Source organism: Felis catus, chromosome A2, assembly GCF_018350175.1.
Source record: "Felis catus isolate Fca126 chromosome A2, F.catus_Fca126_mat1.0, whole genome shotgun sequence".
NCBI classification, from domain to species: Eukaryota; Metazoa; Chordata; class Mammalia; order Carnivora; family Felidae; genus Felis; species Felis catus.
The window spans coordinates 15,807,315-15,834,570 of NC_058369.1; the positions used below are offsets into that span (position 1 = coordinate 15,807,315).

Genomic DNA, 27,256 nt, shown 5'->3' on the forward strand with positions numbered 1-27,256 from the left:
CTTGAGTGCCTACTATGCGTTCTAGAGGCAGCAGCCCACAGCCTCGGTGACCAGCACAGGTCAAAGTCACCAGATGTTCTGATCTTGTCTCTTTTGGGTAGTTTCTCTCATCGCAAACATCTGGGGGAGGCGGGAAGTGTCTTCCTGCCCCCAAAGGACTAGTGTGGTTTAAAGTGTGGCTCTTGATCTCCTGCTTTTGCCCCAAAACCAGCCACACGGAGCAAAGACCATCCAAGGAACAGCCAGAGGACCGACATTAAAACAACTACAAAACTAACTGAAGTAAACTATTGGTTGTAGATTCTAACAGGCGAGCCAATGTTCACTATACAATCCTTTCAATGATTATGCTTCACTATTTTCCTAATAAAATACCAAAAACAACTTAAAAACAAAAGGAAGCACAACCCAGAGATGAACACTTGTAAGAGAAGCAGAAAACCTGTTTCCTAAAGCAAAGAGGCTTCTCAGACCCCTTTAATCAAAGAAGGCCGAGTCCCATCACTGAGACAATTAACTTTGGCTTCCAGGGTGATGAGAACAATGGCCCACGACTGGTACAGGGAATTCAGTAATTTATGAACAGCAGCTGTCACAGAAGGGAAAGTCCAGTGGAGCCCACTTGATATGGGCACACTTTGGAAGGTGGGGGCCACTGAAAGCAGAAAACCTCAGCGAGACGGCTCTTTATTAGCACCAACACGGCAGGGGAAGCCGCATTAGGCAGATGGCAGGGGAGTAAAGCTTGCTACAGAGACCACAAGGCTTGCAGGGGCAGGAGGGCAGTGAGCTGATTACAGCCTGATCCTCTGCCCTCAAAGAGCCCCTGACCCATTTCTCTGTGGGAAAGGAAACTGCCGTGGTAAAGACGCAGAGGAGCAGAGGCTGTGGCCAACACAAGCAGCTTCAGTAAATGCTCTTTTTTTTTTTTTCTGGAGGGGGCAGCCAGTGGGAGTTGTGAAGAGTGACAAGGGGCATCAGAAGATACATGTGCACAGAACAGGGAGACGTGTGGTTAATGTGTCAACCACACACACACACACACACACACACACACGCTTTCCTTACACAAAAATAAAATCCAGGCCTCCCCCTAGAACATCCCCCAGCCGAGGTTCCGAATAGCGTGGACTCTTTAGCGCAAGTCCCAAGCAGCCACACCACAGACAATCCCAAATCCACAGGTGTTTCAGGAAAGATCACGGGGTGGGGGGGGGGGGGGGGGGGGCTATTTTGAGCCCCTGCACCTGAACATAAGGTAAAGAGAACGGGCCGTGGCCCGAAGATGGCCCGGGATGAACAAACTGTCCCCTTACGGGAGGGAGGGAGAAACAAGGTCTGGGCTATCCCCGCCCGGCTGAGCCCGGAACTTCGCTTCTTATAGTCAGTGGCCTCTCGGACAATCCTGGCAGAAACTCCACGACCTGTCCTCCTGTGCCTAAATGATCCAAGGGCTGTTCTGAGACTCCTATATGGTGGGCTCCTTTTCGGGGGTCCTGGAACCGGTGTTTGGGGATCTGTCTTTCCAACTGACCACCAGAGGCAACCAGGGTTCCAGGGTCAGTTTCAGCAGCGGACCGAGAGGTGCCTCCCCGGCCCTCTGGCCAAGGGCAAGGGCTCGGACCGGGTCTGGGGGAGACCCGGGATGGGCGGGGACGGTGAGGGCAACAGGTGACAAGCCGCGTCGGGAGGGAAGTTCTCCGCTCCGAGGCCGACAGCGGCCCAGGCGCCCCCGAGGTCCGGCCGGCCCCCCGCGGCACTTACGCGCTCGTGGGTCCACTGTTTGGCAGAAGCGAAACTTTCTGGGGCCCAGCGGAAGAGTGCGGTAGCACGGCGCAGCCCGCCATGATACGCAGAGCCGCCGCAGGCGGGCGCGGACTACAACTCCCGGCACGCTCCGCAGGCCAACGCCTACAAGTCCCGTCGGACCCCACGGCAGAGGGGCGTGGACTAGGACTCCCGGCTCGCGGCGCGCGCTGAGGTTTGCGTCTCCTGGCGCCGCTGTGCCACCCGCCCTGGGCTAAGCCTCTCAGTCCCCGCAGGCTCGGTGTGTCCCCGAGTCATCGGTGTGGCACCTTGAAAGCAGCGCCGTCACCGTGTGGCTTTTGAGAACTTGCAGTGTGGCTAGTTTGAGCTGAACAGTACACGGGCTGTAAGTGCAAAATACACCTGACTTCCAGAGACTTCGTATGAAAACAATACCGTGAAGTAGCTTCTTACTACTTTTATACTGATTGCGTGTCGAAAAGATAGTACTTTTGGTAGGTTGGGCGGGCTAAATGAAAAGCATGTGTCGCTGGGCTTCCCGGGTCCCCCTCACTTCTAAACCCAGGGACCTATTTGAACTCAGTGCTCAAAAACTATGTGTTAATGAATGAACTACCACTCCTGACTTCTGCCCCACTCTCGGCCCGATTTCTATTTGTAAGTTCTATTCTCTGTTTCTAAGTTGCAAGGCATTCTGAGGCTGGACTCAAGAGAGTGCATTCATTCATGATGTCTACTATGGATCCAAGGCAGGAGAGTAACCGCACCCGGGGTACTTAGCCTGTGACGGAAGCCTGGGCTCTGCCATTCCTTAGTTCTGCCTGCAGCATCCTTTCCTCTGCCCTAGCTCCCACCATTTCATCGAGAAACACCGTTTTACCTTGCAGGACTTAGCTACTGGTGTCCAGCCAAGCGCCACGGCCCCAGCCATTGGCTGGGTGGGATAATACGGGAAAGGAAATAGATTTCCTACTTAAGGTTGGGGTATGGCATGTCATCAGCCATCTTTTATAAGTTAATGAGGGACAGACAAATCAGTGATGAGATGGATGGAACAGTCAATCCGTGGGGGTGTGGGGAAGTGATTTCCATTCTTCCTGTTAAAAACTACGAAAGGAAGAGGGAACAGGGGGACGATGGCAAAGGGAAAATCGTTGTGCCAACCACAGTCTGAATGGTTTTGTGACATACTGAGGGTGGGAGAGATTTTAATGTCGGATTTTAGTGCCCCTTTCTCAGGACTGTGAGCTCACATCCTCAGGACTGTGACCCCACGTGACTGGGGCTGTGACCCCGCATGTTGAGAGCTATGGCCCCAGTGAATGGGTCATGACCCCATATGCCAGAAGCCTTGCCCCCATGTCCCTGGGGTCATGACCTTACAGGCTTGCAGCCATGCCCCTACTTGATCAGGACTGTGAGCTCACGTCCTCAGGGCTGTGCCACCTGGTGCTCAGGTGCATCGCCCTGTGTCCTCTGAGCTGTGGCCCACTGCGCTCCTTGGAGCTATGACCTCTTGCCTCAGGCAGCGATCCCACGTGTTCGGGGCTATGAATGTTAGAGTGGACCTCTCTGAGCTCTGATGCCCTCTTTGGTCTAAGTGGGAAACAGAAATGTCACAGGGTGGCTGTGAGATGTGCACATATATGGGCCTGGTACAGAGCAGATCTCAGTAAAAGTCAGTTTCCAGTCTCCTGTGGGTGTCTTCAGTCAGGAGTCGTGTTCTTTGTGGTCAAGGTAGACACTAAAAGCCCATGAGGGGCTCTGAGATGCGCTAGGATTCCCTTCACACCCACTGAAATGGCGCCCCGTGTTGGTCTGCTCATGCTGCCGTAACAAAGTCCCACCAGCTAGGTGGCTTAAACAGGTCTCCAGGCTAGAAGTCTACGATCGGGGTGTCTGCAGTGTTGGCTCCTTCTGTGGCTGTGAGGGAACACCCATCCCCTGCCTTTCTCTTAACTTCTGGTGGTTGCTGGCAATCTCTGGTGTTCTTGACTTGTGATAGCGTAAGTCCAGCCTTCACCTGGCATTCTCCCTTGGTCTGGGTCTCTGTCCAAATTTCCCGTTTTTATAGGGACACCGGTCATATTGGATTACAGGCCTGCCCTCACCCCTGTGACCTCATTTTAACTAATTACATATGCAGTGACCCTCTTTCCAGACAAGGTCACATTCAGAGGTACCGGGAATTAGGACATGAACACAAGAGTTTCTTGGGGAGTAGGAGGAGGACACAGTTCAACCGATAACGTGCACGAAGCTACAGATTTGTATCCCCTGAAGAACGTCATGGAAATGCAACTCATGAAATTATAGACTCATAGACTTCATTTCTTAATCACGGGGAGGGATCTTAGAGTTTAAGCCTCTCCAGTTGAGTTGAATAGATAAGGAGAGGAAGTGGCTTGCTAAGGATCCAGTCAGAACGGGGGATGTGATTTCCTATTGAGGCCAATATTTGTGGGTTTCCTCTAACTTTTAAATAAACAAGATGCTTTGAGGGGACCCTGGGTGGCTCAGTTGGTTAAGCGTCTGACTTCGGCTCAGGTCATGATCTCATGACTTGTGAGTTCGAGCCCCACGTCGGGCTCTGTGCTGACAGCTCAGAGCCTGGAGCCTGCTTCGGATTCTGTGTCTCCCTCTCCTCTCTGCCCCTCCCCTGCTCACACTGTGTCTATGTCTCAAAAATAAATAAACATTGAAAAAAATTAAATAAGATGCTTTGAAAAATTAGTAATGTTCAGTGTTGTTGTTGTTCAGTGTTGCTTTGAAAAATTAGTAATGTTCAGTGTTGTTGTTTTAACTCACATTATCCTTATTTTTGGAAAAAAACCAGAGGCAGATTGTTGAACCAATTGTAACCAAAGTGGGGGACAGATACAAGTGGGTACTTCCTTCCCCAAACTCCCATAGTTCATTGCAAGGTGCCTTGGAATAATAGTTTTAATGACACGTTTAAGGTGACGTGTTTAAGGCGTGCATTCCCAGTCGTGTGGACAATCGAGTCATATACTTTTCTCTGAGTCAAGGTTAAGTCATCTGGAAAAAGGACCACCAATTCCTTGGGACTAGAGTAATCCTATAGAAATCTTTCTCCAAATAAGAATGACCAGAGGCTGACCAACTTGAGAGTGGTGCTAATCCTTCTTTGCAATCTTACGCCCCCTAACATGGGCTTCCCTCTGCCTTCACACAGAGCAGGCCTGTACACACAGGGCCAGGAACATCCTGCAGGTCCACATGCCCCCTCTTATCCCCGGGCCCACCTCTAATCCTTGTAACCACCCAGTTCTCCATGCCCATCCATTGCCCATATCTTCTCTCTAACCATGAGTGCTGCTCACCTCTGATTTTCTGAAATGGTCAAAGTCAAGGAACCAGGCTTCCATTGTCCTCCTTTGGGCCCTCTGGCCACACTTTCTCTTGTGGAGGAGCTGGGAGTGTGTGTGTAGCAGGGTGGGGGTGGGGTGGGGTGGGGTGCAGGGGTGGGGTGCGGGGGTGGGGTGCGGGGGCGGGGTGGAGTGCGGGGGCGGTTACAACCACCCACACCTAAAATCTGGGCTGGCCCCAAAGTGGAGAGCATAGTTCAGAATAATCCTTCTTCCCCTTCCCAAACTTCCCCCAAACCTGCAAAGTATCTCCCACCAAGTTTTCAGGATGCCCCAAACTCCCGGGAGGAAGCATAGCATTCCTTCTGATTGGAGGGCTGATCTCTGAAAAGTCCTTGTTCCAACACAGTGGGTCATGAAATGGGGGGGGGGGGGGGGGGGGGAAACCTTGGACTTGAAGACAGCCCAGGGGAGAGACAGGGACAGAAAACTCGAGAGCCACAGAGCACTCGAGACACATGGGCCTCCTGGATAATTTTGCCTGAGGCCTAAATGGAGCAAATTTCCCACCATCCTGACCCACACAAGGCTTGTTCCACACTCTATGCCCCATCCTCTTCCTGTATCCCTCCCTTCACCCTGAATCCTAACCCAGATCCCCCACAAGCAGAGGACTTTTAGGAATCTTATATAAAGACCTAGGTAGAAATGAGGGGAACACAGCCAGGAATGAGTCCATACACGCTACTCTTTTATTTGTGCATATGATACAATGACGCTTTCTGTCTTTATGATACCAGTCGTAATTCCTATTTGGGGCTGAATCACTGGCAAAGCAAGTACTTTTACACACATGATCTCATGTGTATCTTCATTGTGTGAATAGAGTCTGTCTTTGTGCTTTTGGCCTTTATACAGCTTTACAGATGAGGACGCGGAGAGTCTGGGAGGCCCGTGGTCACAGTGATTCAGTAAAGGACCTTAGATTTGGCGTTTGGGTCCAAGGCTCACATCCCAAGGGCCTTCTCAGACAATCTCCTTTGGGATCTGTTCTCCTGGTTTTTCCAGACTCATGGGCCTCTTTGTCCCGTCACAGGGAGGCTTTACAAATGAAAGCTGTCAGGAGTTCAGCAAACCAGGCGATGTGTGGGCTGATGGGCCATAGGGAAGAGTCATGGGACGCCATTGGGCAGTGCCTGGTGTTGACCAGAAGGTATAATGTAAGCAAGTGTGGAAAGAAAAAACAGAAGTAGGAAAAAGCCAGAAAGATGCTCTCCTATTCACTTACTCAACCAACCACAAACATTGCCGGGCGCTGAGGGAGGTTCTAGATCGGCCACACATGGCTTCTGCCCTTGAGGAACTTGCATTCTGGCTGGGGTCATCTGAGGTCTGGGGCTGCCCTGGGCTTGGAGTTCCTATTCAGAGACCAGCAAGGCTCCTCCCTTCCGGGTTTTGTCCAAGAGAGTGGGGTGGTGGGAATGCTGTGAAGACATCTCCCCTAGGAACTCCCGTGGATTTTTTTGTGTTCCCGGAGCAGCAGAAGGTCCGCAGCCCTGTGTCCAGGGCAACTTTTATTGACTCTCGTGGGACAGGCCCACAAGAGTGCAGCTGTGGTTCAGTGGGCAGAGGGAGGGGACAGCAGGAGGTTGTGGCCAACACAGTGTGTGGTCAAGGTGGCCACTAGTGTGCAGTGCTCTGGCTGATTTTTTTCAGCAGTGCTGCCCGTAGGCTCCTTTTCTGATAGGGCGTCTTCCCAACACGTCTCTGTTTCTCTGTGCCTCTTGCCTCGGTTTCCCAAGGAACTAAATTAGGAGAAGACGCTCTACTGTCTACCCTTGGAGAAACATCACGAGAAATGTAAGGACATGGACATGACTGTGTTTAGCGAAGTGCTCTCAGGGGTATGGCTGAATGTGTCGGAAGAAAGGCTTAGATGAACATCTTTGGAGGTGAAGGGATGGGATGGGTGAGGAGCAAACGAGGCGAGTCTCTGTAGTGACGACCCCCCTCCCAACCTGCCTTCCAGGAAGAGTGGCGTTAAGACCGCACTGCGTTGGTTTGGGGGGTTGCGAGCTGGAATCGTCTCCCCTTCTCCTCCCAGGGCTCGGCCTGCCCTCTGAATAAAAGTCAAACAAAACTTTAATAATACTAGTTTGAAGGGGGTGCTGGACGAGTACCCCGATCAGAAGCCCGAAGGCTTAACTCTGAGCCACGACTACCTCATTGCCTCTTTCCTTTTGCTGTTTCTTCTGTCCGTGCTGAGTGATGTCCCCACCTATTGGCTGGCAAGTCCATGAGAGCTTTATCCTTTCATGAGGGTCCGAGACTCAATGCGTTTGATAACTGTGCAGAGGCAGGCTGCTGGTGAGACGGTCTGGCCCCTGCCTGACCGGACGGCTGTGCCGGCTGGTTTTGGAGGGGTTGGCTCTGCTCAGTCCTCGGTGACTGCCGGGTGAGACCGTCTGCAGGGCCAACGTGAGCACATCCTAAAGTAAGCATAGTCAGAGTGCAATCTGGATGCTGAAAACCCGCAGCTAGATGGGAGACGTGTTGCATATGATAGCTCCAGCTTCTGTCACATGAGCTGGCCCCTGCATATTCGGCCCATGATTCTTTGGGGGAAGGAACGAATGGAGTAAGTGCCACCTTCTGCGTGAAGCATTTACTTGGGGGATATAAAGATGATGAGATACCACTGTCTCTCTCCGAATGCCAAGAGCCCAGCTCCAAAGGTCCAGATAAGTAAACACCCACCTTGGCCAAGGCACCCAGGGTGAAGATTCCTGCAACACCTCCTGCTTTCAGGATGGATATTGAGCTGACCCTTCAGATTCATCACTGTCACCAGGAATGTTCTCCACCTGCCTGATGGGTGGCACCCGCCTTCCCTGGCCACGCCCGTTCCAAACCTGAGTCATCTTTGAGTCTGGTGCTTCCCCTCCCTCCACCCCCACGGCCCAGTCCTGCTGACTCTGCCTTTCCCCCATTCCCTCAGAGTTGTTCTTGCCCACGGTGGCTGCGTGTCCGTGGTTCCACCCCCAGATGACCTCGCTTCCTCAGCAACCTCCTGCGGTGCATCTCTTTCCCCACCCAGTGTGCTCTGAATGGACCCCGGGGTGCTTCAGGACCCTCAGCGGCTCCTCATCTCTTGCAGATAGAGCCCCAACACCTCAGCAAGTCTTTCCGGGCCCCTGCAAGTTGGCACCAAGGAACTTTCCCAAACTTCCTGCGGGCAGGAACCTGGTCTTCCGACCTGCTAGGCATGGGCCCTGGTGTTCCATCACTGTGTGTGAGTGGGAGCAAAGAATGACAGGTGTCACTATTCTTCCAACGTATGTATTTTGGGGGGCCATGCCTGGGGGGCACGTGCCTCTTGCCCCAGGAGGCTAGTTTACAGATATTAACCTTTCTTCCCTAGTCTACACTCTCAGAGCACCACGCTTATTCGTCTCTGTGGCAATGGCTGTCACTTGACCTTGCTTTTTGGTTAGCAGCACACATGCCTGCCTCCTACACTGTCCCATAGCTTCACATCCCAAGGACGTACGTGAAAGCCACCTTCTAACCTTTCCATACAACAAACCTGGTCCCGATCTGTAAACCTGATTTAGTTCTGGAGCGGGGCCTTTGGAAAAGCTCCCCAGGTGATTCTGACGTGCACCCCAGTTAGGTACATTCGGCTGTAACTCCTTGAATTCCAGAGTCTTCCACAGTCCCCAGAGTGGGACTTTGCACACGGGAAGCACGGAATATATGCTTGTTGAATAAAGTAGCTCGTAATAACAGCCCTCGGCTGGAGCTTAGAGAGCATGTGAAGCCTTCTCCTCTTCACCTCCGGCTACAGTTTCCATGACGTATTTGCACTTGGGTGGCCAGGCTTGGAGGCGTTTTGCTTGGCTGGGGAAGACTGAAGGTCCAGTTTTAAGAATTAGGCCAGTAGCACCTGCTGGAAAGGACTGAGTCTCGGACCCTCATGAAGTCTTGGAAGATCCTCCTTTCTGGGACTCCTTCCAAGTCTCAGAGCCTTCTGAACGAAGCGATGTCTAAGCGAATGAATTAATAAAGGCAAGAGTGATGAAGTCAGAATTCAAGGCTTGTTTCTGTGGATGGCAGTATAACATTTCCAGCTGGGAGCCACTTTCTGCAGAAGGGGCGACAAGTGGGACCTGCTGGTGGAAAGGTACTGCTTTGGCCCCCAGCCCCATGGCCTTGGCATTCCCCACGGTGCCCTCCACGGTGCTCCTTCCCGCACCACCGGACTCCCTTTCAAAAGAAGGAGGCGCCCTCATAGTTGAAGGTGCCCAGGGTGTGAGGGGGGATGCTGGACGCCTGCTGCCGACAGAGCCAGAAGTGCCGGACCAGACTTTTGAGATGCCTGCGGAACTTGACCCCGACAAAGACGTAGAGCACCGGGTTGAAGCAGCAGTGGGAGAAGGCGACGTTGCGGCAGATGAGCAAGGCGTAATCCAGCTGCTGGATGAACTCGCAGCTCTGGATGACGCTGAGTTTCAGCAGTGTCTGTAGAAACAGGATCAGGTTGTAGGGAGCCCAGCTGAGGAAGTACACCACCACGATGGTGAAGATGAGCCGGACCGTCCGGTGGTGCCGTTTGGACCGCGAGCGGAACAGGGTCCTGAGAATCTCCACGTAGCAGAACAGGATGATCCCGACGGAGAGCAGGAAGATGATGTTGTGCTGGTAGACCGAGGCTATGAACCATCTGACTTCCGAATAGTTGCAGCCCGAAGGAAACACCTTGTGGAAGATGGCATCGATGATTGAGGACAGGATGCTGGTCGCCCACACGGCCGCGGTCACCAGCACACGGCACTGGAGGGTGTGGACGCGCATGGACGAGAGGGGCCTCACCACCGACACGTAGCGGTGGACGGTCATGATGGTCAAGAAGAAGATGCTGCTGTAGAGGCTGATGGAGAAGATCATGTTGAGGAGCTTGCAGAGGAAGTCCCCCAGCACCCAGCCCCAGTGGTACCCCAGGATCCACACCGGCAACAAGAAGGAGAAGGCCACGTCTGAGAGGCACAGGTTGAGGATAAAGACGTTGGTGAGGGACTCCAGGCTCTCGAACTTCACCAGGACCCACAACACCAGGCTGTTGCCCACCAGGCTGAGGAGAAACACCAGGAAGTACAGGATGGTGGTGCTGAGGGTGGCAAAGGCGAAGTTCTTGCTCTCACACAGAAAGCTCTGATCGTCATACTCAAAAGGAGTGGTGGACTCTGGGATGCCTGAGGGCTCCATCTAGACATGGAGAGCATCTGAAATGAAAGAGATGAGGAGTTTCGAGCCACATGGTTAGGCGAGGATCGATAGGACCCACGTTATAAAAAAGGGTGGTCCAGGGGCGCCTGGGTGGCTCAGTCAGTTGAGCATCTGACTTCAGCTCAGGTCGTGATCTCACGGTCCATGAGTTCGAGCCCCGCGTCGGGCTCTGTGCTGACAGCTCAGAGCCTGGAGCCTGCTTCGGATTCTGTGTCTCCCTCTCTCTCTGCTCCTCCCCCCCCTCATGCTCTCTCTCTCTCTCTCTCTCTCTCTCTCTCTCAAAAATAAATAAAACATAAAAAAGAAAAAGTGTGGTCCATGGTCCAGCCGCCCATCATGAACTATTTGTAATGAGACTAAGAACTTTTGCCGAAACATGAAGCCACTAAGCAAACTGTATAGTTTGGTGGGCATTTTTTTTCTTAGCCAGGCTCTCTTGATGGGGGAAGTGGTGCATTCATTCACGTTCATTTACTCTGTCACAAGCCCACTTTCTCTTGAAGCCTGGCATTGGAGTAGCACTAAGCTAGACCGGTCTCCCAGTAGGTGTATGAGAAAGAGCAGCGGAGCCAGATTCAAAGAACTGAGATCAAATTTGGACCCCATGACTGTATTTCTGGGCCAGCTATCTAACCTTCCTGACCCTAAGGTCCTCATCTATAAAACAGGGCTAAGGATCCCCACATTGTTCCTTCGTCTATTTACCAAGTGTCTAAGTGAGCGTTGACTCTGCCTGCCTGCCTTCCTCACTCTGTCTCTCCCCCTATCCCTTCCTCCCTCCCTCCCTCTCTCCCTCTTTCTTTCTTTCTTTCTTTCTTTCTTTCTTTCTTTCTTTCTTTCTTTTCTTTCTTTCTTTTTTTCTTTTTTTCTTCTTTCTTTCTTTCTTTCTTTCTTTCTTTCTTTCTTTCTTTCTTTCTTTCTTCCCCCTCCTCTCCTTCCTTCCATAAATCCTGACGGCAAGATTGTTTCAGGAAGCTTGCTGTCTCTTGGAACAGGTCCAAAAAGAAAGGAGCAAACATCTCCCATGTGAACTCAGGTAGGAAATAATCTCAAGACTCCGATGAACACTGAGACTCTGGGAGACCAAATCGTCACTAACACAGATGTTCTGTGGAAGAAAGTATATGCAGAGTGACCTCTGAGGACCAAAGGAGCCATAAGGCAAAAAGAAAAAAAAAAAAAAAAGCTGACCGGTCCAATTTGCCAAGAAATGGTTTAGTAAAGGATCTTATGGACAGAAGTCTGTCTGGGATGGCTGCGAGTCGAGTAGATCTCGCTCGAGTAGATCTCCCCACCTCCCATAAGACCTGATCTTATAGCCCTAGAGGCTGGGGAGTACTCCTGGGAGACTCTCAGGAGGAAATGTTTGAGAGTAGCTGTGTGTCATAGTCTTGTCTCCAGAGCAGGTCAAGGCCGCTATGCCCCAAGTGTATACTTACGGGTTCTTAATCATGCCCGTGGTTGGACAAAAAAGAAAGAATGGTGGTGGTGGTGGTGTGGGGGGGGGGCTTGGGGGGGACTGTGCTCAAGAAGGCTCCAGGTCACAGAGTGGTCACCATGGTAGATTTGTCCAAGATGGCGTCAGGCTGGTTGACGCGGAGGATTAACTCTCAGAGCAGAAAGCCGCCTCACGCGGGAGTCTGGTTTACAGAACTTCCTACAGAGGCAAGCAAGCGGAAGCAACCTAAGTATCCGGTCGGAGGGAAGTCGCTAAGAAACCCGCACGGAGTCACATTGATTCGATCCTCGGCGCCAGTGAGGTTTTGGAAACGGGGAGACTAGAAGGCCGAGGAGAGGAAAGGGAACGTGACGGAAGAGCCAGAACTCTCGTTGAAAGAGGTGAGTGAAGCTTTGGGGAGGAAGACGGGAGACTGGGCGAAGCGGCTGCCTGCACCACGTAGGGGCCCCCTCGTCACCTACTAGGTGCCAGGCACTGCGCTGGCACAGGCTACTCGTCTGCTCCCTCCGTGCGGTGACTGTCTGCAAGGCCGTCAGAGACACTGAGGCTCCGACTGGTGAAATGGCCTTCTCAGTGTTAATAGAGCCAGGGAGCAGGGAGGAGGGCCAAGCCGGGAGCCAGACCTAGGCTCTCCTGCCTTGTATTTGGAGAAGGAGAATTGGAAAGGTAGCCCGAGTGTCTCACTTACCTAGTTAGGGGCAGGAGGAATAACAAAGGGGGTCTCCAGCATGTCCTATTTTTAATACTGTTTTCTTATGGATTTTAAGAGCACTCCTTAGTCTTGTCAATCCGTTGGGCCTTTTCTTTTTCGCCTTTGCTTTAAAGTTTATTTATTTAGGGGGGCCTGGGTGACTCAGTGGGTTGATTGTCTGACGTCAGCTCAGGTCACGATCTTGTGGGTTGTGAGTTTGAGCCCCACGTCAGTCTCTGTGCTGACAGCTCAGAGCCCGCTTCGGATCCTGTGTCCCCCCCTTCTCTCTGCCCCTTCCCCGCTTGTGCTCTCTGACAAATAAATAAACACTAAAAGTAGAAAAATAAAGGTTATTTATTTTGAGAGAGAGAGAGAGAGAGAGAGAGAGAGAGAGAGAGAAAGAGAGAGAGAGGGAGAGAGAGAGAGAGAAAGAGAGAGAGAGAGAAAGAGAGAGAGAGGGAGAGAGAGAATCCCAAGCAGGCTTCACCCTGTCAGTGCAGAGCCTGATGCGGGGCTCACTCTCACAAATGGTGAGATCATGACCTGGACCGAAATCGAGAGTTGGAAGCATAACCCAAAGAGCCACCTAGGCGCCCCAACCCACTGCGCTTTTTAGCTTTTCATTCTGTCCGGGTCTTTTCATTTTTTTGACATTTAGAAAGTAGGAGCTTACATCTGATTCAATACAACAGTACCTGATGACCTGTGACGTAGGGCAGGCCCTGTGACAGATGCTGGATTCTTGGGTGGAAACACGACTAATAAATAGTCTCTGTCTGCAAGAGGCTTGTAGTTCGGAATGACATCAGAAATCGTACAAAAGTCTGGGACCTCCTGTCGTGTGACTAGTTGGACGTGCAGGTAGTTTGGGACAGGAACCTTGTACGCACCCCTTACGTCGTATAGGTGATCCCCAAGTCTGCTGCTTGGCTCTTGTCTTCCCCTGACCCAGACCCAGTGGAGGCCGACCCATCTTCTTAACATTGGTGCCCCAGCTGCATGGTTGGAAATTTCTCAAAATGAAATGGCTTCTCCTGACAAAGGAGGTAGGTACCTTGTCCCTCTTTTAATTTAGTAAAAAAAACAAGTGGCTTTACACACTCTCGGTGTCGTCACATCCCTTGTGACCACCGAAGAAAGCACCGGAGAGATGGGGTGGCTTCCTGCGCTGATGATTTGCGTGGAATCACCGAAGCAGAATAGTCACACGTCTCTCCTTGTAGTGGAGTTCACACATTTTCTGCTCAACTCTCCAGAATAAAAGAAGTCCTCGGGCTGGTCTGGGATGACAGGAAGCCAGTGACCAAAGTGCTCAACGTCGATATCTCCCGCCTCACCTAGTCTTTTCCTGATCTGTGGTCCTGAGTAGTGCAGCTGGAGTGGGTTGGTAAGAGAACTTTCCAGTTCCTGTTCTGCCAGGTTACCAAGTACTGAATTATTTACTATGGTGAAGAGAACACTAAGTGGGTTTCACTTCTCAGTAAAGGCTGAGTAAGCTCCGGTGAACTATGCACAAACCCTGGAACAAAAATGAAAACCGAACCCAGAAACCTTCCTGTGGGCACTGCTGAGCTACCAAAACATGGTAAACATTGGAAGGGACTGGGCATCTGAAAAAGGAGAACGGCTGAATGGTGGGAGTCCTACTTTTATGACTTTGGCCTCGGGGCAGGACCCGGTCACGAGGGGCAGCTGAAATTCCAGTAGCAAAGTCACCACTTTTTGGTCTTGAAAAACCAGAGGGCTGAGTTTAGGACAACCACAGCCACTGGAGAGGAGGTGAGGGGACATCACAGAGAGGCTGTCCTCACTCTCTAGCTGACCTCTGAACCAGGAATGTCCCCTGGGAAAACCGGAGGCACCGAACTGAAATGGGCTCACTGCCCGCTTCAGGGGAGGCCGAGTTTAGAACGTGAGCCGGCCACGTTGATTATGTGCGGAAACCAACAACATATAAAACAATCAAAACTTTTCGGAAGAATGAAACAGAATCCGGTCTGCACAGCATGACGTCCACGATGATGAGGCTACAATACCACCTGTGCCGCATAGGGACAAAAAGCAGAACGTGGCCCCTCCTCAAAAACGTGGCGCCTCGGTGGCTCAGTCGGTTAAGCATCTGACTTCAGCTCAGGTCATGATCTCGCGGTTCGTGGGTTCAAGCCCCACATCAGGCTCGCTGCTGTCAGCGTAGAGCCCGCTTCGGATCCTCTGTCCCCCTCTCTGTGTCCCTCCCCTGCTTGCGCTCTCCCCAAAAGAAAATAAATGTATAAAAAAAAGATAAGAAACTGACCCTGAGATGCCCCAGATATTAGAATCTACAGATATGCATGGGAATGCAACTCTTTTCACTGTGCCCCAGAGACTACAGGGAAATATATCCCTAATGAATGGACAGGGAAATCCCAGCAGAGAAGGAGAAAAAAAAAAAAATCTATGAAAGAACCAAAAGGAAGTAGAAACCAATAACCATAAGATATCTGGAAGAGCCAAAATAATTTGGAAGGAAAACAACATACTTCTTTTTTTTTAAATTGTTTTAATGTTTTTATTTATTTTTGAGATAAGGAGACGGGGCAGGGGGAGGGAAGAGAGAGAGAGAGAGGGAGACACAGGATCCGAAGCAGGCTCCAGGCTTTGAGCTGTCAGCACAGAGGCTGACGTGCGGCTCAAACTCATGAACCGTGAGATCATGACCTGAGCTGAAGTCAGACGCTTAAAGGACGGAGCCACCCAGGTGCCCCCTAAAGCAATATGCTTCTAAAGAGTCTGAGTCAAAGAAGAATTCACAGGCAAACTGTGAAATATTTGGAACTGAATACTAAGAATAAACGGCACATGTTAAAATTCATGGCACACAACTGAAGCATACTTAGAGACAAATTTATACCTTTCAATGCTTAGGGTAGAAAGAAAAGAGGCCTAAAATTAAGGATCTGAAATCAATGATTCAGAAGCTGGGCGGAAAAAAAAAGGCAAATTAAAACCCAAAGAAAGTAGAAGAAAGGAAATCAAGATAAAAGAAGAAATAAAGAAATAGAGAATAAGAAGAGAGAAAATGTGCAAAACCAAAAGTGGTTGCTTGAAAATTTTTTTTTGAAATACAATAAAATTCTAGCTACATTGAGAGCAGAAAGAAAGAGGACACAAATTCTGAATAGCAGATTTGAAAGAATGGTTATTGCTGTAGATTATTGCTCTACAGATAGATCTTACCAACTTTAAATGACTAACAAAGGAAAAAAAAAACAAAAAGAATAAATGACAAAGAACCATTATGATCAATTTTATGCCAGATTCAACAACTTACATAAAATGGACACATTTCTTTAAAAATTTAGGGGCGCCTGGGTGGCGCAGTTGGTTAAGCGTCCGACTTCAGCCAGGTCACGATCTCGCGGTCCGTGAGTTCGAGCCCCGCGTCGGGCTCTGGGCTGATGGCTCAGAGCCTGGAGCCTGTTTCCGATTCTGTGTCTCCCTCTCTCTCTGCCCCTCCCCCGTTCATGCTCTGTCTCTCTCTGTCCCAAAAATAAATAAACGTTGAAAAAAAAAAATTAAAAAAAAACATTTCAACCTACCAAAGCTGGCATGAAGTGATATGGCAAATCCGAAAAGTCCTACCTTTATGAGACAAATTTAATTAACTATTAAAAAAAAAAAACCTTCCCACAAAGAAAACTCCAGAACTACATGATTTTTTTCTCATACGTTCTGTCAAACATTTAAGGAAGAGGTAACACCAATCCGAGACAAACGATCTGAGATACAGGATGGAATATTGCTCAGATCGTTTCATGAGGCCACCGTCACCCTGATACCAAAACCAGACAAAACCAGCACAATAAAGAAAACCACAGACCCATATCCCTCATGAACGCAGACACAAAAATCCTTATCCAAGTATTAGCACATCAAATCGGCAACATAATTTAAAAGGAGGATACGTCGTGATCAAGCGGTGTTTACCCCAGAAATATGAGAATGGCTTAATGTCTGAAGAATCAAGCAATTTAAATCCTTTTTGCATTAACAGAACAAAGACAAAGGCCACATGACACTGTCTGATCAACGCAGAAAAGTATTTGACAAAGCTCAATACCCACTCATGACGCCAACTCTCACCAAATCAGAAATTAAAGGGGTATTGGACGTCTGTAAAAGCGATTCCACTCTTCTGTTGGTTATTCATTCATTTACTCAAAAGCTTCTGGGCTGGGCTTGGGAGGTCTTGGGGACACAAGGGAGAATGGCACCAAGTAACTCTCCGAGTTCCTTTCTAGGAGCCCGGTTCCCTTTTGCCTGTCACTGCTCTCCCTCCCTGTCTCTGCTTGCCCACCTCAGCTCCAAGAGAGCAAATGTAGCTTTTCCTGTCCGCCATATAACTTGGATCGAGAAACCCAGATTTAAATTATCCAACCACTAAGAATAACAATGCCTGACCTTGGCGATGCAGATTTGGGGGAATCCCCATGAGGGCTTGGCACTCTCCATATTTACCAGCTCTCCAGTTGGTTCCGATGCCCACAGGGAGTTGAAGAACCCGTGGTACAAGCTATTAACATTAGAGGAAAACACAAGTTACACACATAAAGGAACTCACCTATATCTACACCTCCTGTGTGTCTTGAGGCAGAAATGATGCTTCCCTGTTGCACGTTGTGCTCCAAGAAACTGAAACAGCCAGAAGCTAGAGGAAGGTCGGAGAAAACTGTAGTACGCTGTCTCAGAGGGAGACAGGGAGCCTTGACTAATCCCTCCTCTCCCACCTCCTGGCTTCCCGCTTGACCCACCCCCAACCTCCCTATCCCCACCCAAGACCTCACGTCACAACCTGGCCCCATCACTGGTCACCCAGCGTGTCTCCAAAGGCAGGTGGGGTCGACAATGCAGGACTCACCTGAGCCCCCGGATCCCACTGAGAATAGAGTCAGGCAATTTTGGAGTGGGAAGGGATCCTAAAGGGTACGTTTTTAAAAAGCTGCATTTGTATGTTAGCCGAAATTACATTTTATTAATGTACCAGTTACGTATGATGGTGACGATGATGATTTTAGGTCGAGGTGAAATTCACGTAACATAAAATTTGCCATTTTAAATGGCAGGATTCGGTCGTTTCCGGCATATTTCACAATATTTATGAGCCATAATTGCTCTCCAATTCGGGGACATTTTCAGTACCCTCAAAAGAAACCTCACACTTGTTAGCAGTCAGTCCGGTTCCCCATGTCCCTCCATCCCCCGGCGAACCACTGATCTACTTTCTGTCTTTATGGTTTTGCCTCTTCTGGACGTTTTGTCTAAGTGGAATCATACAATATGTGACCTTTGGTGACTGACCTCTTCCACTTAGTATAATGTTTTGAAGGTTCATCCACATCGTGGCATGTATCACTACTTCATTCAATTTTATGGTTGAATACTATCCCCTTGTGTGGATAAACCACATTTCCTTGGCCCATCCATCAGTTGGAGGACATTTGGGTTGTTTCCACTTTTTGGCTATGATGAACAATGTTGCTCTGAACAGTCACGCACAGGTGTTTTGCGTGGACATATATTTTCAGCTCTCTCGGGTTTCTACCCAAGAGTGGAATTGCTGGGTTGTAGGCTGGCTCCTATGTTTAACTTTTTGAGGACCTGCCGGCCTGTTTTCCACAGAGCTGCACCATTTTACTGTCCCACCAGTAATGCGTGAGGGTAGCAGTTTCTCCGTATCTTCACCGACACTGGCGAGTTTTCTATTTTTTAATTATAGGGTATGACGTGGCAGCTCACTATGATTTTGATTTATGTTTCCGAAATGGATAACAAGGTTAAGTATCTTTTCATGAGCTTATTGGTCAGGTGGGTGTCTCGTCGAGAAGTATCCATTCAGAACTTTTGCCTTTTTGGGGGCGCCTGGGTGGCTCAGTCAGTTGAGCATTCGACTGCGGCTCAGGTCATGATCTCGCAGTTCGTGGCTTCAAGCCCTGTGTCTGGCTGTGTGCTGACAGCTCGGAGCCCGCAGCCTGCTGCGGATTCTCTGTCTGTGTCTCTCTCTGCCCCTCCCCTGCTTGTGTGTGCACTCTCTTTCTTACTCTCTCTATCTCTCTCAAAAATAAATAAATAAACATTAAAAAACAGGACCTTTGCCTTAAAAAAATATTTATTTATTTTGAGAGAGAAAGCGTGGACATGCGTGAGTGGGGAAGGGAAGAGAGAGAGAGAGAGAGAGAGAGAGAGAGAGAGAGAGAGAATCCTAAGCAGGCTCCATGCTGGCAGCACAGAGCCTGACTCCGGGCTCGATCCCATGAACCGTGAGATCATGACCTGAGCCGAAACCAAGAATCGGACGCTTAACCAACTGAGCCCCCCAAGTGCCCTTGAACCTTTGTATTTTAAAAGGATAATACATCATGACCAAGTGGTGTTTATCCCAGAAATATGAGAATGGTTTTAAAATTTGGGTTATTTGGCTTTTAATTATTAAGTTGCAAGCATTATTTAAATATTCTGGATACCAGAGTCTTATCAGATATATGATTTGCAAATAACTTTTCCCATTTTGTGAATACTTTTTAAATGTGTTGATAGTGTCCTTTGACACACGAAAGTTTTTAATTTTGATGAAACCAAATTTACGTATACATTTTTTATTCTCGTGATCAATTATATTAGGCTAATACTGGCTTCACAGAATGAGTTAAGAATATTCCTTCTGCTTCTACCCTCTGAATGAGATTGTAGAGAATTGATACAATTTCTTCTCTAAAGGTTTGGTAGAATTCACCCATGGACCCATCTGGGCCTGGGGATTTCTGTTTTGGAAAGTTATTAATTATGGATTCAGTTTATTATTAGATATAAACCTGTTCACGTTGTCTGTTTCTTCTTGTGTGAGGTTTGACAGATTGTGTGTTTGAAGGAATTGGTCCGTAGGTTATCAAATTTGTGGGCCTAGTATTGTTCCGAATATTCCCCTAGTTTTCTTTTCATGTTGATGGGGTTTGTAGTGATGTCTCATCTTTCATTTCTGGTATTAGTAATTTGAATCCTCTATCTTTTTCTTAGTCTGATTAGAAGCTTATTGATTTTATCAAATGTTTAAAGAACCAGCTTTAGTTTTGTTGATTTCCTCTACAGAAATGGGATCACATTTATCCTTTTTCCTTTAAACAAAATGCCATGAACATCTTTCCAAGCCTATTTTATTCTTTTTAGCTGCTGCATTGTGGTGTCATACTTTACTTATTTCCTTGTCCAAAGAAACAAGAGAGGTGTCCAAATGGACACCCAATTTGCTCCCAAATTTTCAAATGACCACAACAATACAGGGAACGAGAGTGTGTGTGTGTGTGTTTGCGCACGCGCGCGTGCGTGTATGTGTGATTGTTCTTTGCCAAGGTAGGTAACGATTGAGAGGGCTCCGAAGTGTTCCACAAGTGTTTATTCCTTAAATATGAAGACACAATTTGAAACTCAGGTTTTCGCGTTTCCTCATGTTTGATTTCGGTGTGAAAAAGAATCCGTGGTCACGCCTTAAACACAAAGTCCTGAAACACTGGTCGGGCTGGACAAAGGTGGAACTGAGTTCCAGCCTCGTGCAGATTCGACATGCAGAAGGGGAAGTCCAGTCTTAAGTACAGCACCGTGCAGATGGGGGCCTGGTAACCACAGTTCGGGTCCGGACCCACGCGTGGGGAAGTGGGATTCAGGGCAGAGACTAGCCAGCACCAGAGGCATCAACATCGAGTGGGACAGGAATTAACTGCTGTAATAGGCACTGCTGATTCTAGATCTCCTGGGTCTCACAGCCTCATTGGACCATATGGCTCTGTCTGAGCCCATCCACATGAGACCAGCCACAAGCAGGTGTATATCAAGGGTCTTGCAGCTTTGGGAGTCCTTGGAAAGATACACATTGGCCTCACTGGGTGGCCCGTTCCCAGGGGACATCTTCAGTCATGGAAGTGAGGAGTCCCAGAGACCAAGGATCTCACGGAGGGGTTACAAGGGAAGAACACCACAGTCTGTGGATGACCACACAAGACACCGCTGCAGGCACCTCATCATTAACTGATGTAGGCTTCGGGGACGGGATGGACAAGCGCCAAGGTTCTGTCAGCGGGGAGCGTGTGCTAGGGCCATCATAATCGGGACTTCGAGGTTAACATGCTTTTATTTGAAACTTAGGCTGGAGAGCTTGGGGTCTCTCTAGTTGTGCCAGAGTCTAAGGCAGAGTTAGATCTACAGGAGGAAATTAAATCATCTTAGCTTCGAGGGTTACAGGAAAGCATGACTCCATGGGAGTCACAGGGAGTCACTGTACAATAGGTCCTCAAATATTATTTTTATTATATTATTATTATTTTTTCAACGTTTATTTATTTTTTTTGGGGGGGACAGAGAGAGACAGAGCATGAACGGGGGAGGGGCAGAGAGAGAGGGAGACACAGAATCGGAAACAGGCTCCAGGCTCCGAGCCATCAGCCCAGAGCTTGACGCGGGGCTCGAACTCACGGACCGCGAGATCGTGACCTGGCTGAAGTCGGACGCTCAACCGACCGCGCCACCCAGGCGCCCCTTTATTATACTATTATTATTGAATGGGTAATGGAGTCACAGGAGTCCAGGTAGATCATACATCAAAACCAAAGATACACATTGAAAGAAGAAAACAGGAATTCACAATTCTGTATCAATAATAAGTAAATCGGTGAGCGGGTAGGGCTCTGCTTGAGGGGAAAAGCCAGTAGGTAAATGTGGAGGTGGATCTGGGGTTGGAAAATCGCTGTGCAACCATCACGGAGAAGGCTGGTTCAGACAAGAACGTCCAACGGGTGCTAACTCTCGGGGTGGGGATTTTTGATGAGGGGCAGTATATTTGCATGGTTCTTTTTTTTAAAAATAATGTCATTTTTTTAATGTTTATTTATTTAATTTTGAGAGAGAGAGAGAGTGCAGAACCAGATATGGGGCTTGAACTCATGAACCGCGAGATCATGACCTGAGCCGAAATCAAGGGTCAGATGCTCAACCGACTGAGCCACCCAGGCACCCTCATTTGCATAGTTCTAAAGTGTCTCCACACAGACTACTTATTAGTTATAAAGGCAACGATAACAATTACACAGCAGAGAAATCAGACAACCTTGACCAAATGATCACGTTTAACATCCCCAATAAGGGGCGGGTGGACGTCACGTGCCTCCAGATACGATATCCTGAGGTGGACCCAGTATCGGTGCCCCGAGGAGGGCACAGCAGAGGTGCCCAGATGTTAAGTCACTCACCCACAGCCAAAGAGCAACAAAACAGTAGCTGAGTGGGCTCTATCCCAGCTTGTGTGGCTCCAAGGTCTCAGGTTGCAGGGCGGGGTGGGGAGTGGCTTGGTTTAAGGTGAGCCACACCGCTGTCCAAGGTCGGGCTCGGGGCCGTGATGCAGTACCTGGTTCCGCAGGCTGGGGTGGACGGTCCCCCTCTACTCACCCTCCAGCCACTGTCAGAAATGCTGCCGCAGGCACAGCCCTCGTTATATGTGCCAGACCAGCATTGTGAGCTTTCAACACAATTAATTTATTTTTGAGAGAAAGAGACAGAACGTGAGCAGGGGAAGGGCAGAGAGAGGGAGACACAGAATCTGAAGGAGGCTCCAGGCTCCGAGCTGTCAGCACGGAGCCCGACGCGGGGCTCGAACTCGCAAGCAGAGAGATCACGACCTGAGCTGAAGTCGGACACCCAACCGACTGAGCCACCCAGGCGCCCCACTAACCCTTAATCAAATACGTATACAGGTAAAGTTCTGGGTGTTCATGTGTTTGATATCTTAGGACATTTTAGCCAAACTAAGGTGTATGATGAGAAAGGGGACAAAGAAAAGGATGAACTCGGGGTTTCCAGTTGCCGGCTCAAGTTCTGCGTAAATAACCTGAAAACTTCTATTATCTGCCCTTAAAGAAACCCTATTTCTTATAGCCACAGGGCTAAGATTTCTGAACACTAAACCAATTCTCCACCTGCCAGTGGCTGAATTACAATGTAAATCAAGTCCACAGTATCACAAGGTGTCTTCTGTTAAAGGAGGGCATTGGTTGGGAAGGCATGGGATTCCGAAAACTGGAATAGGGATATACAGGGAGATCTCAAGGAAGCTGAAGGTATAGAACCCTAAGTTCTCCCGAGTCTTCTTTGGTTGTTCTTTGACGTGCAGGTACCACCTACAAATGGTGGCATCCTTCTCTGGGGCATTCCTGAGTGACAGGGATGAAGCGAAATCCTCTCGGTGAGCAGCATTTTGAGCATTGCACCCGGCTGTTCATTTTGCTTGGAAGGAGAAATGGGTACCCAGACACCCAGTCCTGCTAGGTATAGATAGCCCCTGATTTCAGGGCCATGGACCTCATCCTGTACACAGCAAATTTGCTAGTTGATTTCAGAAAGAAAATCTTCCTTCCCTGACTTCCGGATTCAGGGAAGAGAAGTAAGGATTCTCACTGTCACTTCTATGGAACGTGAATTTACAGGTTACATTTCCTATTTGTACCAAAAAGAAGAAAGGGTGCTTGGCCATTTTTCACTTCCACTTGGCTGAGGCCTGAATACCCATGGCCAAAGCCAACCCCCCCTCCCCGCCCAAGGTTTTTTTTTTTTCTTTGATCCAACTTTTAATATCGAGGTACGTGTAAGATATATTGTACATTTACTAACATATGTGTTTATAATAGCAGACGTGCATGCATTTATAATAGTAGAGTCATATTGCCACCTGACATGATACAACTGTCTATGCTAACCCTTTCCCCACGCAGGTTGCAAAGTCTTTGGGTGATATTCACTCTTTTCCTTGATACACTTGAAAATGCGATGTTCGGTTAATTATCGTCAATACATCTTGGGTTGAAAGAGAATAAGAGAGGGAAGAAAACACAAATACTTGCTCAATACGTGTGTATACAAACATATTCATAACAAAATAGGGAAGAAATACTCATAATAATGATAGTTCCCACTTCTGTATCTTGTCACCTGGTCATAGCTGGTTATTTACAACTACCTTCTTCCACTCCCTGTTTCATATTCCCTTTGCCCTCAGTGAGCACCTCACGGGGTCACAGGTCTTTGCCTGGGGGGTGACCCACACCTTCATACCTGGAACCTGGACCATTAGCGTTCCTGCTTGAGTTGGGTTGTTGTGGTTTCCCGCTGACTTGAATCACAGGACGTGATAGTACGTGGCAAGAGACAGCCTAAGGGATCTCCTGTACTCCAGACACAGTCGTTCCTTCTTCTCATGTGTAGTAGCCGATCGGTTTCCTCTTGGTGGCCAGGACCAATCACCCAGCCGGCACAGTGACTCCCTTCTTTGCCTGTTGAGTCAGAGGCAAGAGGATCCCAAAGCGGCCAGGTGGTCGCCTCAACTTCCGGGCCAGTGGGATCGCTGTTGTGTCCTCTGGTGGAAGTGTGTGCAGCATGGCCTCAGGGCTCTCCCACCCCTGCTCCCTCCCCCTTTAGCCTTTCAGGAGATCCCCCCCCCCCCCGAATAAACCTCTTGGACGTCTAATCCTTACTTGGTGTCTGCTTTTGAAATTCCAAGAGAGCAGGAGCTCACGGGCCATGTATTTACGCCTCAGAATTTGACAAACGCTACAAATCAGGGCTCTTTCCTCTGGAGGGCAGGTTGTTCAAATTTACCAGCACACCGCTGCATGGAAGGTTATCCCTGTCTTGGGACTGCTCCCGAGAAAGAGTCCCCCCGGTTGCTATCCTAGCTGGTATAGGGCTAGCGTTCAGGATGCCGGTAAGAGACAGATGGCCCTCTCGACAGGGTGAGTGAGGACAATTCAAGGAAAGGACTTTCCCCAAAGGTGTGGGCAGGGTGTAAGGAAGTCAAACAGCAGGGGTGAAGTATTCCTGATCTAGCAATAGGGGGCAGCTGCCGCCCGATCGATGGATTGCAGGAGGGAAGGCACAGGAGGAAGCATCACTGAAGGCCCTGGAGAGACCCGGAGCCCTAGGAGAGGGCTGGCTGCTTGACACGGGATGTGGCCTGCGGCTGCGGAAGTAGTCATTTCCACCCCTTGCCCGGCAGGGAGGGAGCCGGAGGAATAAATACACCGGCCTCTTTCTCCTCCCATCCCACACCACCAAACTCCTGCTGGTGCCAACAAGGAGGCAAGAGGGCCTGTTGATGAAGCCCAGGCAGGTGGACGGCAGAAGGCAGACCTGGAGGGACAAGCGTGAGAGTCCCCGTTCCGAGCCTCGGGCAATCCATCCCAGTCCAGCCTCCTGGGGTGAGGTTTGCTCTCGCCACACACACTGTTTCCATTTGCACGAAGGCTCTCTTGCTTCCCCCCCTCCCGGTTCATTACCACCCCTCCTTGGCTCAGACGTCACCCTTTTGAACATGCCAGGCTCTCTGTTGATTGTTTTCTCTGGTCCCAAGGCATTTCCCCACGTATGGCAACATTTTTATCCAACGGTGACTTGTTTGCTGGTCATAATACTAGGTACCAACATTCCTGAGCACTTAACCACATGCCAGGCACCGTGTAACGATGTTAGACTTTATTCTAGGCTCTAGCCTCCATGAGGGCGGGGACCATGCTCTGTATCGTTTGTGTCTCCATCTCTCAGGCCTAGGACAGTGCCTGGAACATACGAGGAGCTCGACACACGTGTGGAGTAAAAATCCCCACTGTGAGCCCGGCAAGTGTTTCCTAACGCTTTTGCAAGATGGGAGATTAAATATGGCTGAAAACGTTTTACTGCTCTTTCCATCGGGAGGTGAAGTCTAATGCACCTCCTTGAACGTGGGCCGGTCTCGGTGACTTGCTTGACCGACAGAATCTGCCCGAAGTGACATTCTGGGGGTTTTAGGTTGTAAGAAGCCTTGCTGCCTCCAGCTGGGTCCCTTGGAACACGCTCGTTGCGAACCCTGAACCGTTACTTACAAAGCTCAAGTGCACGCGGCCGCCAGGCTGGTGAGGCTGCATGTGTGACGTCTGGTGGTTCCAACTGAGCTCAACGATCAAGCCTTTTCTGCTGAGGACCAGACATGGGAGTGAAGCTGCCCCAGAGTGGCCCATCTACCAGCCCAACAGCACCAAAGGGGTCTCTGTTGAGGCCACATGGAAAAGAAACCCTGCTCACGGGGCGCCCGCGTCTCAGTCGGCGAAGCGTCCGACTCTGGATTTCGGCCCAGGTCGTGATCTCACGGTTCGTGAGTTTGAGCCCCGCATCGGGCTCTGTGCCGACAGCGTGGAGCCTGCTGGGGATTCTCTCTCTCCCCCGCCCCTCTCGAAATAAATAAATAAACATCAAAAAAAAATGTAATTCGAAAAAGAAAAGAAACCCTGCTCAGGCTCTTGAGCCACAAAATTATGAGCTATAATTAAAGGGCTCTTACTTGGGGCCTCTCTCTATGGGGGGCTTTACCGCACAGCAACGGTCAGAGGACACGGTATTGGTTAAGGGGAAGTCCCCAGCCTGATTTTCCATGTCACCTCTCCCATCCCACACTCTTGGGTTCCCCTCGAAGACTGTCACCACCAGGAGTCCTGCGAACTCTCCAGAAACTTGCCTTTGATGTGGCTCGCTGAGAGGTACCTTTTCTAGTTAGCTTCCATTGGCAACACTGCCTGGAAATCCCCCAAATGCAGCCCCGCCTGCTCTCTGGCAAAGCTCCAACGGCCGCGTTGTCCCGGGCCACCTGCCGCATCCTCATGCAGCCCCCTCCAAGCTTGGGGGACGGTGAAGTCACCGGCTCCCGGGTAGAGGCCCTTTTCCTCTGAAGCCTGCTGGGCCCATCCGACCACACATGAACCTGGTTAGACAGTTTCACACTGAGAGTCGGGGAAACACAGGTAGCCGGCTGGGGCCGCCCCTGGTTCTGCTGTCGCCTCGCTCCCCGGTCACACCTGTCCCAGGCGGAGCGAAGCCTTGCTGGAGTCCCCGGGGATTTGTCCGGGCGGCGCTTGGGAGGGCGGCCACAGGCTGCCGCGAGGGGACTGGAGCCCGGTGGGTGTGCCGTGACAGCATGGATAGTTCTGGATGGAGCCTCTGAAGCTTTCTGGAAGTACCGAGGACTCAACAGACATTCAAGAAGCTGGAGGGCTCTTGGCCTCTCCAGGGCCTCTGGCAGGGGCCGCGTGGGGGCGTCCCTGGTGGTGCTCGCGGCATTTGCCAGCTCATTCTGAGCGGGACGTCTACCCTCTTCTCACCCCCTCACGGCTCTTCAAACACACGTGGGTGGGCGGGTGGGTGGGGGTGACAGCATGCCTGGCAGAGGTCACAAGAGTTTGGAGAAGGGGGAGCCCAGGCAGCGTTTGTGATGCAGTGAGAAGGGCACGGCAGGTTCCAGACCTCGTAGCGTCTTGGCCGCTCCCTGATGGTCCCAGGGAGATCCGCGTGGAAACTGCACTACGTAGGGCTCGCGATGAATGCAACCCCCGAGGCCCTCCTCGGTCCTGCAGAAACACGCTCTTCGGAGAGATTCTGGCCTCTGCATTTGTAGCAGGTGGCTAGGTGGGCCAGAAGAAAGCAGGTGTGGGGATGCATATCATGGGCTCTGGGGTCCGCCCGGAGGGCTCAGACTCAGACCGCAGGACACAGGGGCCGCGTAATTTCGGTGCCTCAGTTTCCCTATGCACACCACAGGTAATCACAGCATCAGCCTCACTGACTTGTCACGGGGATTAAATGAGTGAGGCCCTCAGAACAATGCCAGGCGAGTGCCCCGTAGCTGCC

General features: G+C 50.1%; 2 protein-coding genes across 4 annotated transcripts in view; both read right to left on the reverse strand.

The window, feature by feature from the left end:
* Positions 1-1,917, reverse strand: part of FYCO1 (FYVE and coiled-coil domain autophagy adaptor 1) — a 74,580-nt gene extending 72,663 nt beyond the window's left edge. For all 3 annotated transcript variants that reach the window (XM_045049228.1, XM_023248072.2, XR_006592048.1), the window contains exon 1: positions 1,765-1,917. The gene's annotated coding sequence lies outside the window, so the exon portion shown is untranslated. The remainder of the gene's footprint in view (positions 1-1,764) is intronic.
* Positions 1,918-5,826: 3,909 nt separating this feature from the next.
* The window catches only part of XCR1 (X-C motif chemokine receptor 1), a 40,271-nt gene continuing 18,841 nt past the window's right edge, over positions 5,827-27,256 (reverse strand). Inside the window, exons 3-4 of the mRNA XM_045049238.1 lie at positions 17,133-17,219; positions 5,827-10,378 (exon numbers count right to left, since the gene is read on the reverse strand). Coding sequence (XP_044905173.1) covers positions 9,366-10,361 — 996 coding nt within the window. The 5' untranslated portion in view covers positions 10,362-10,378; positions 17,133-17,219 and the 3' untranslated portion in view covers positions 5,827-9,365. The remainder of the gene's footprint in view (positions 10,379-17,132; positions 17,220-27,256) is intronic.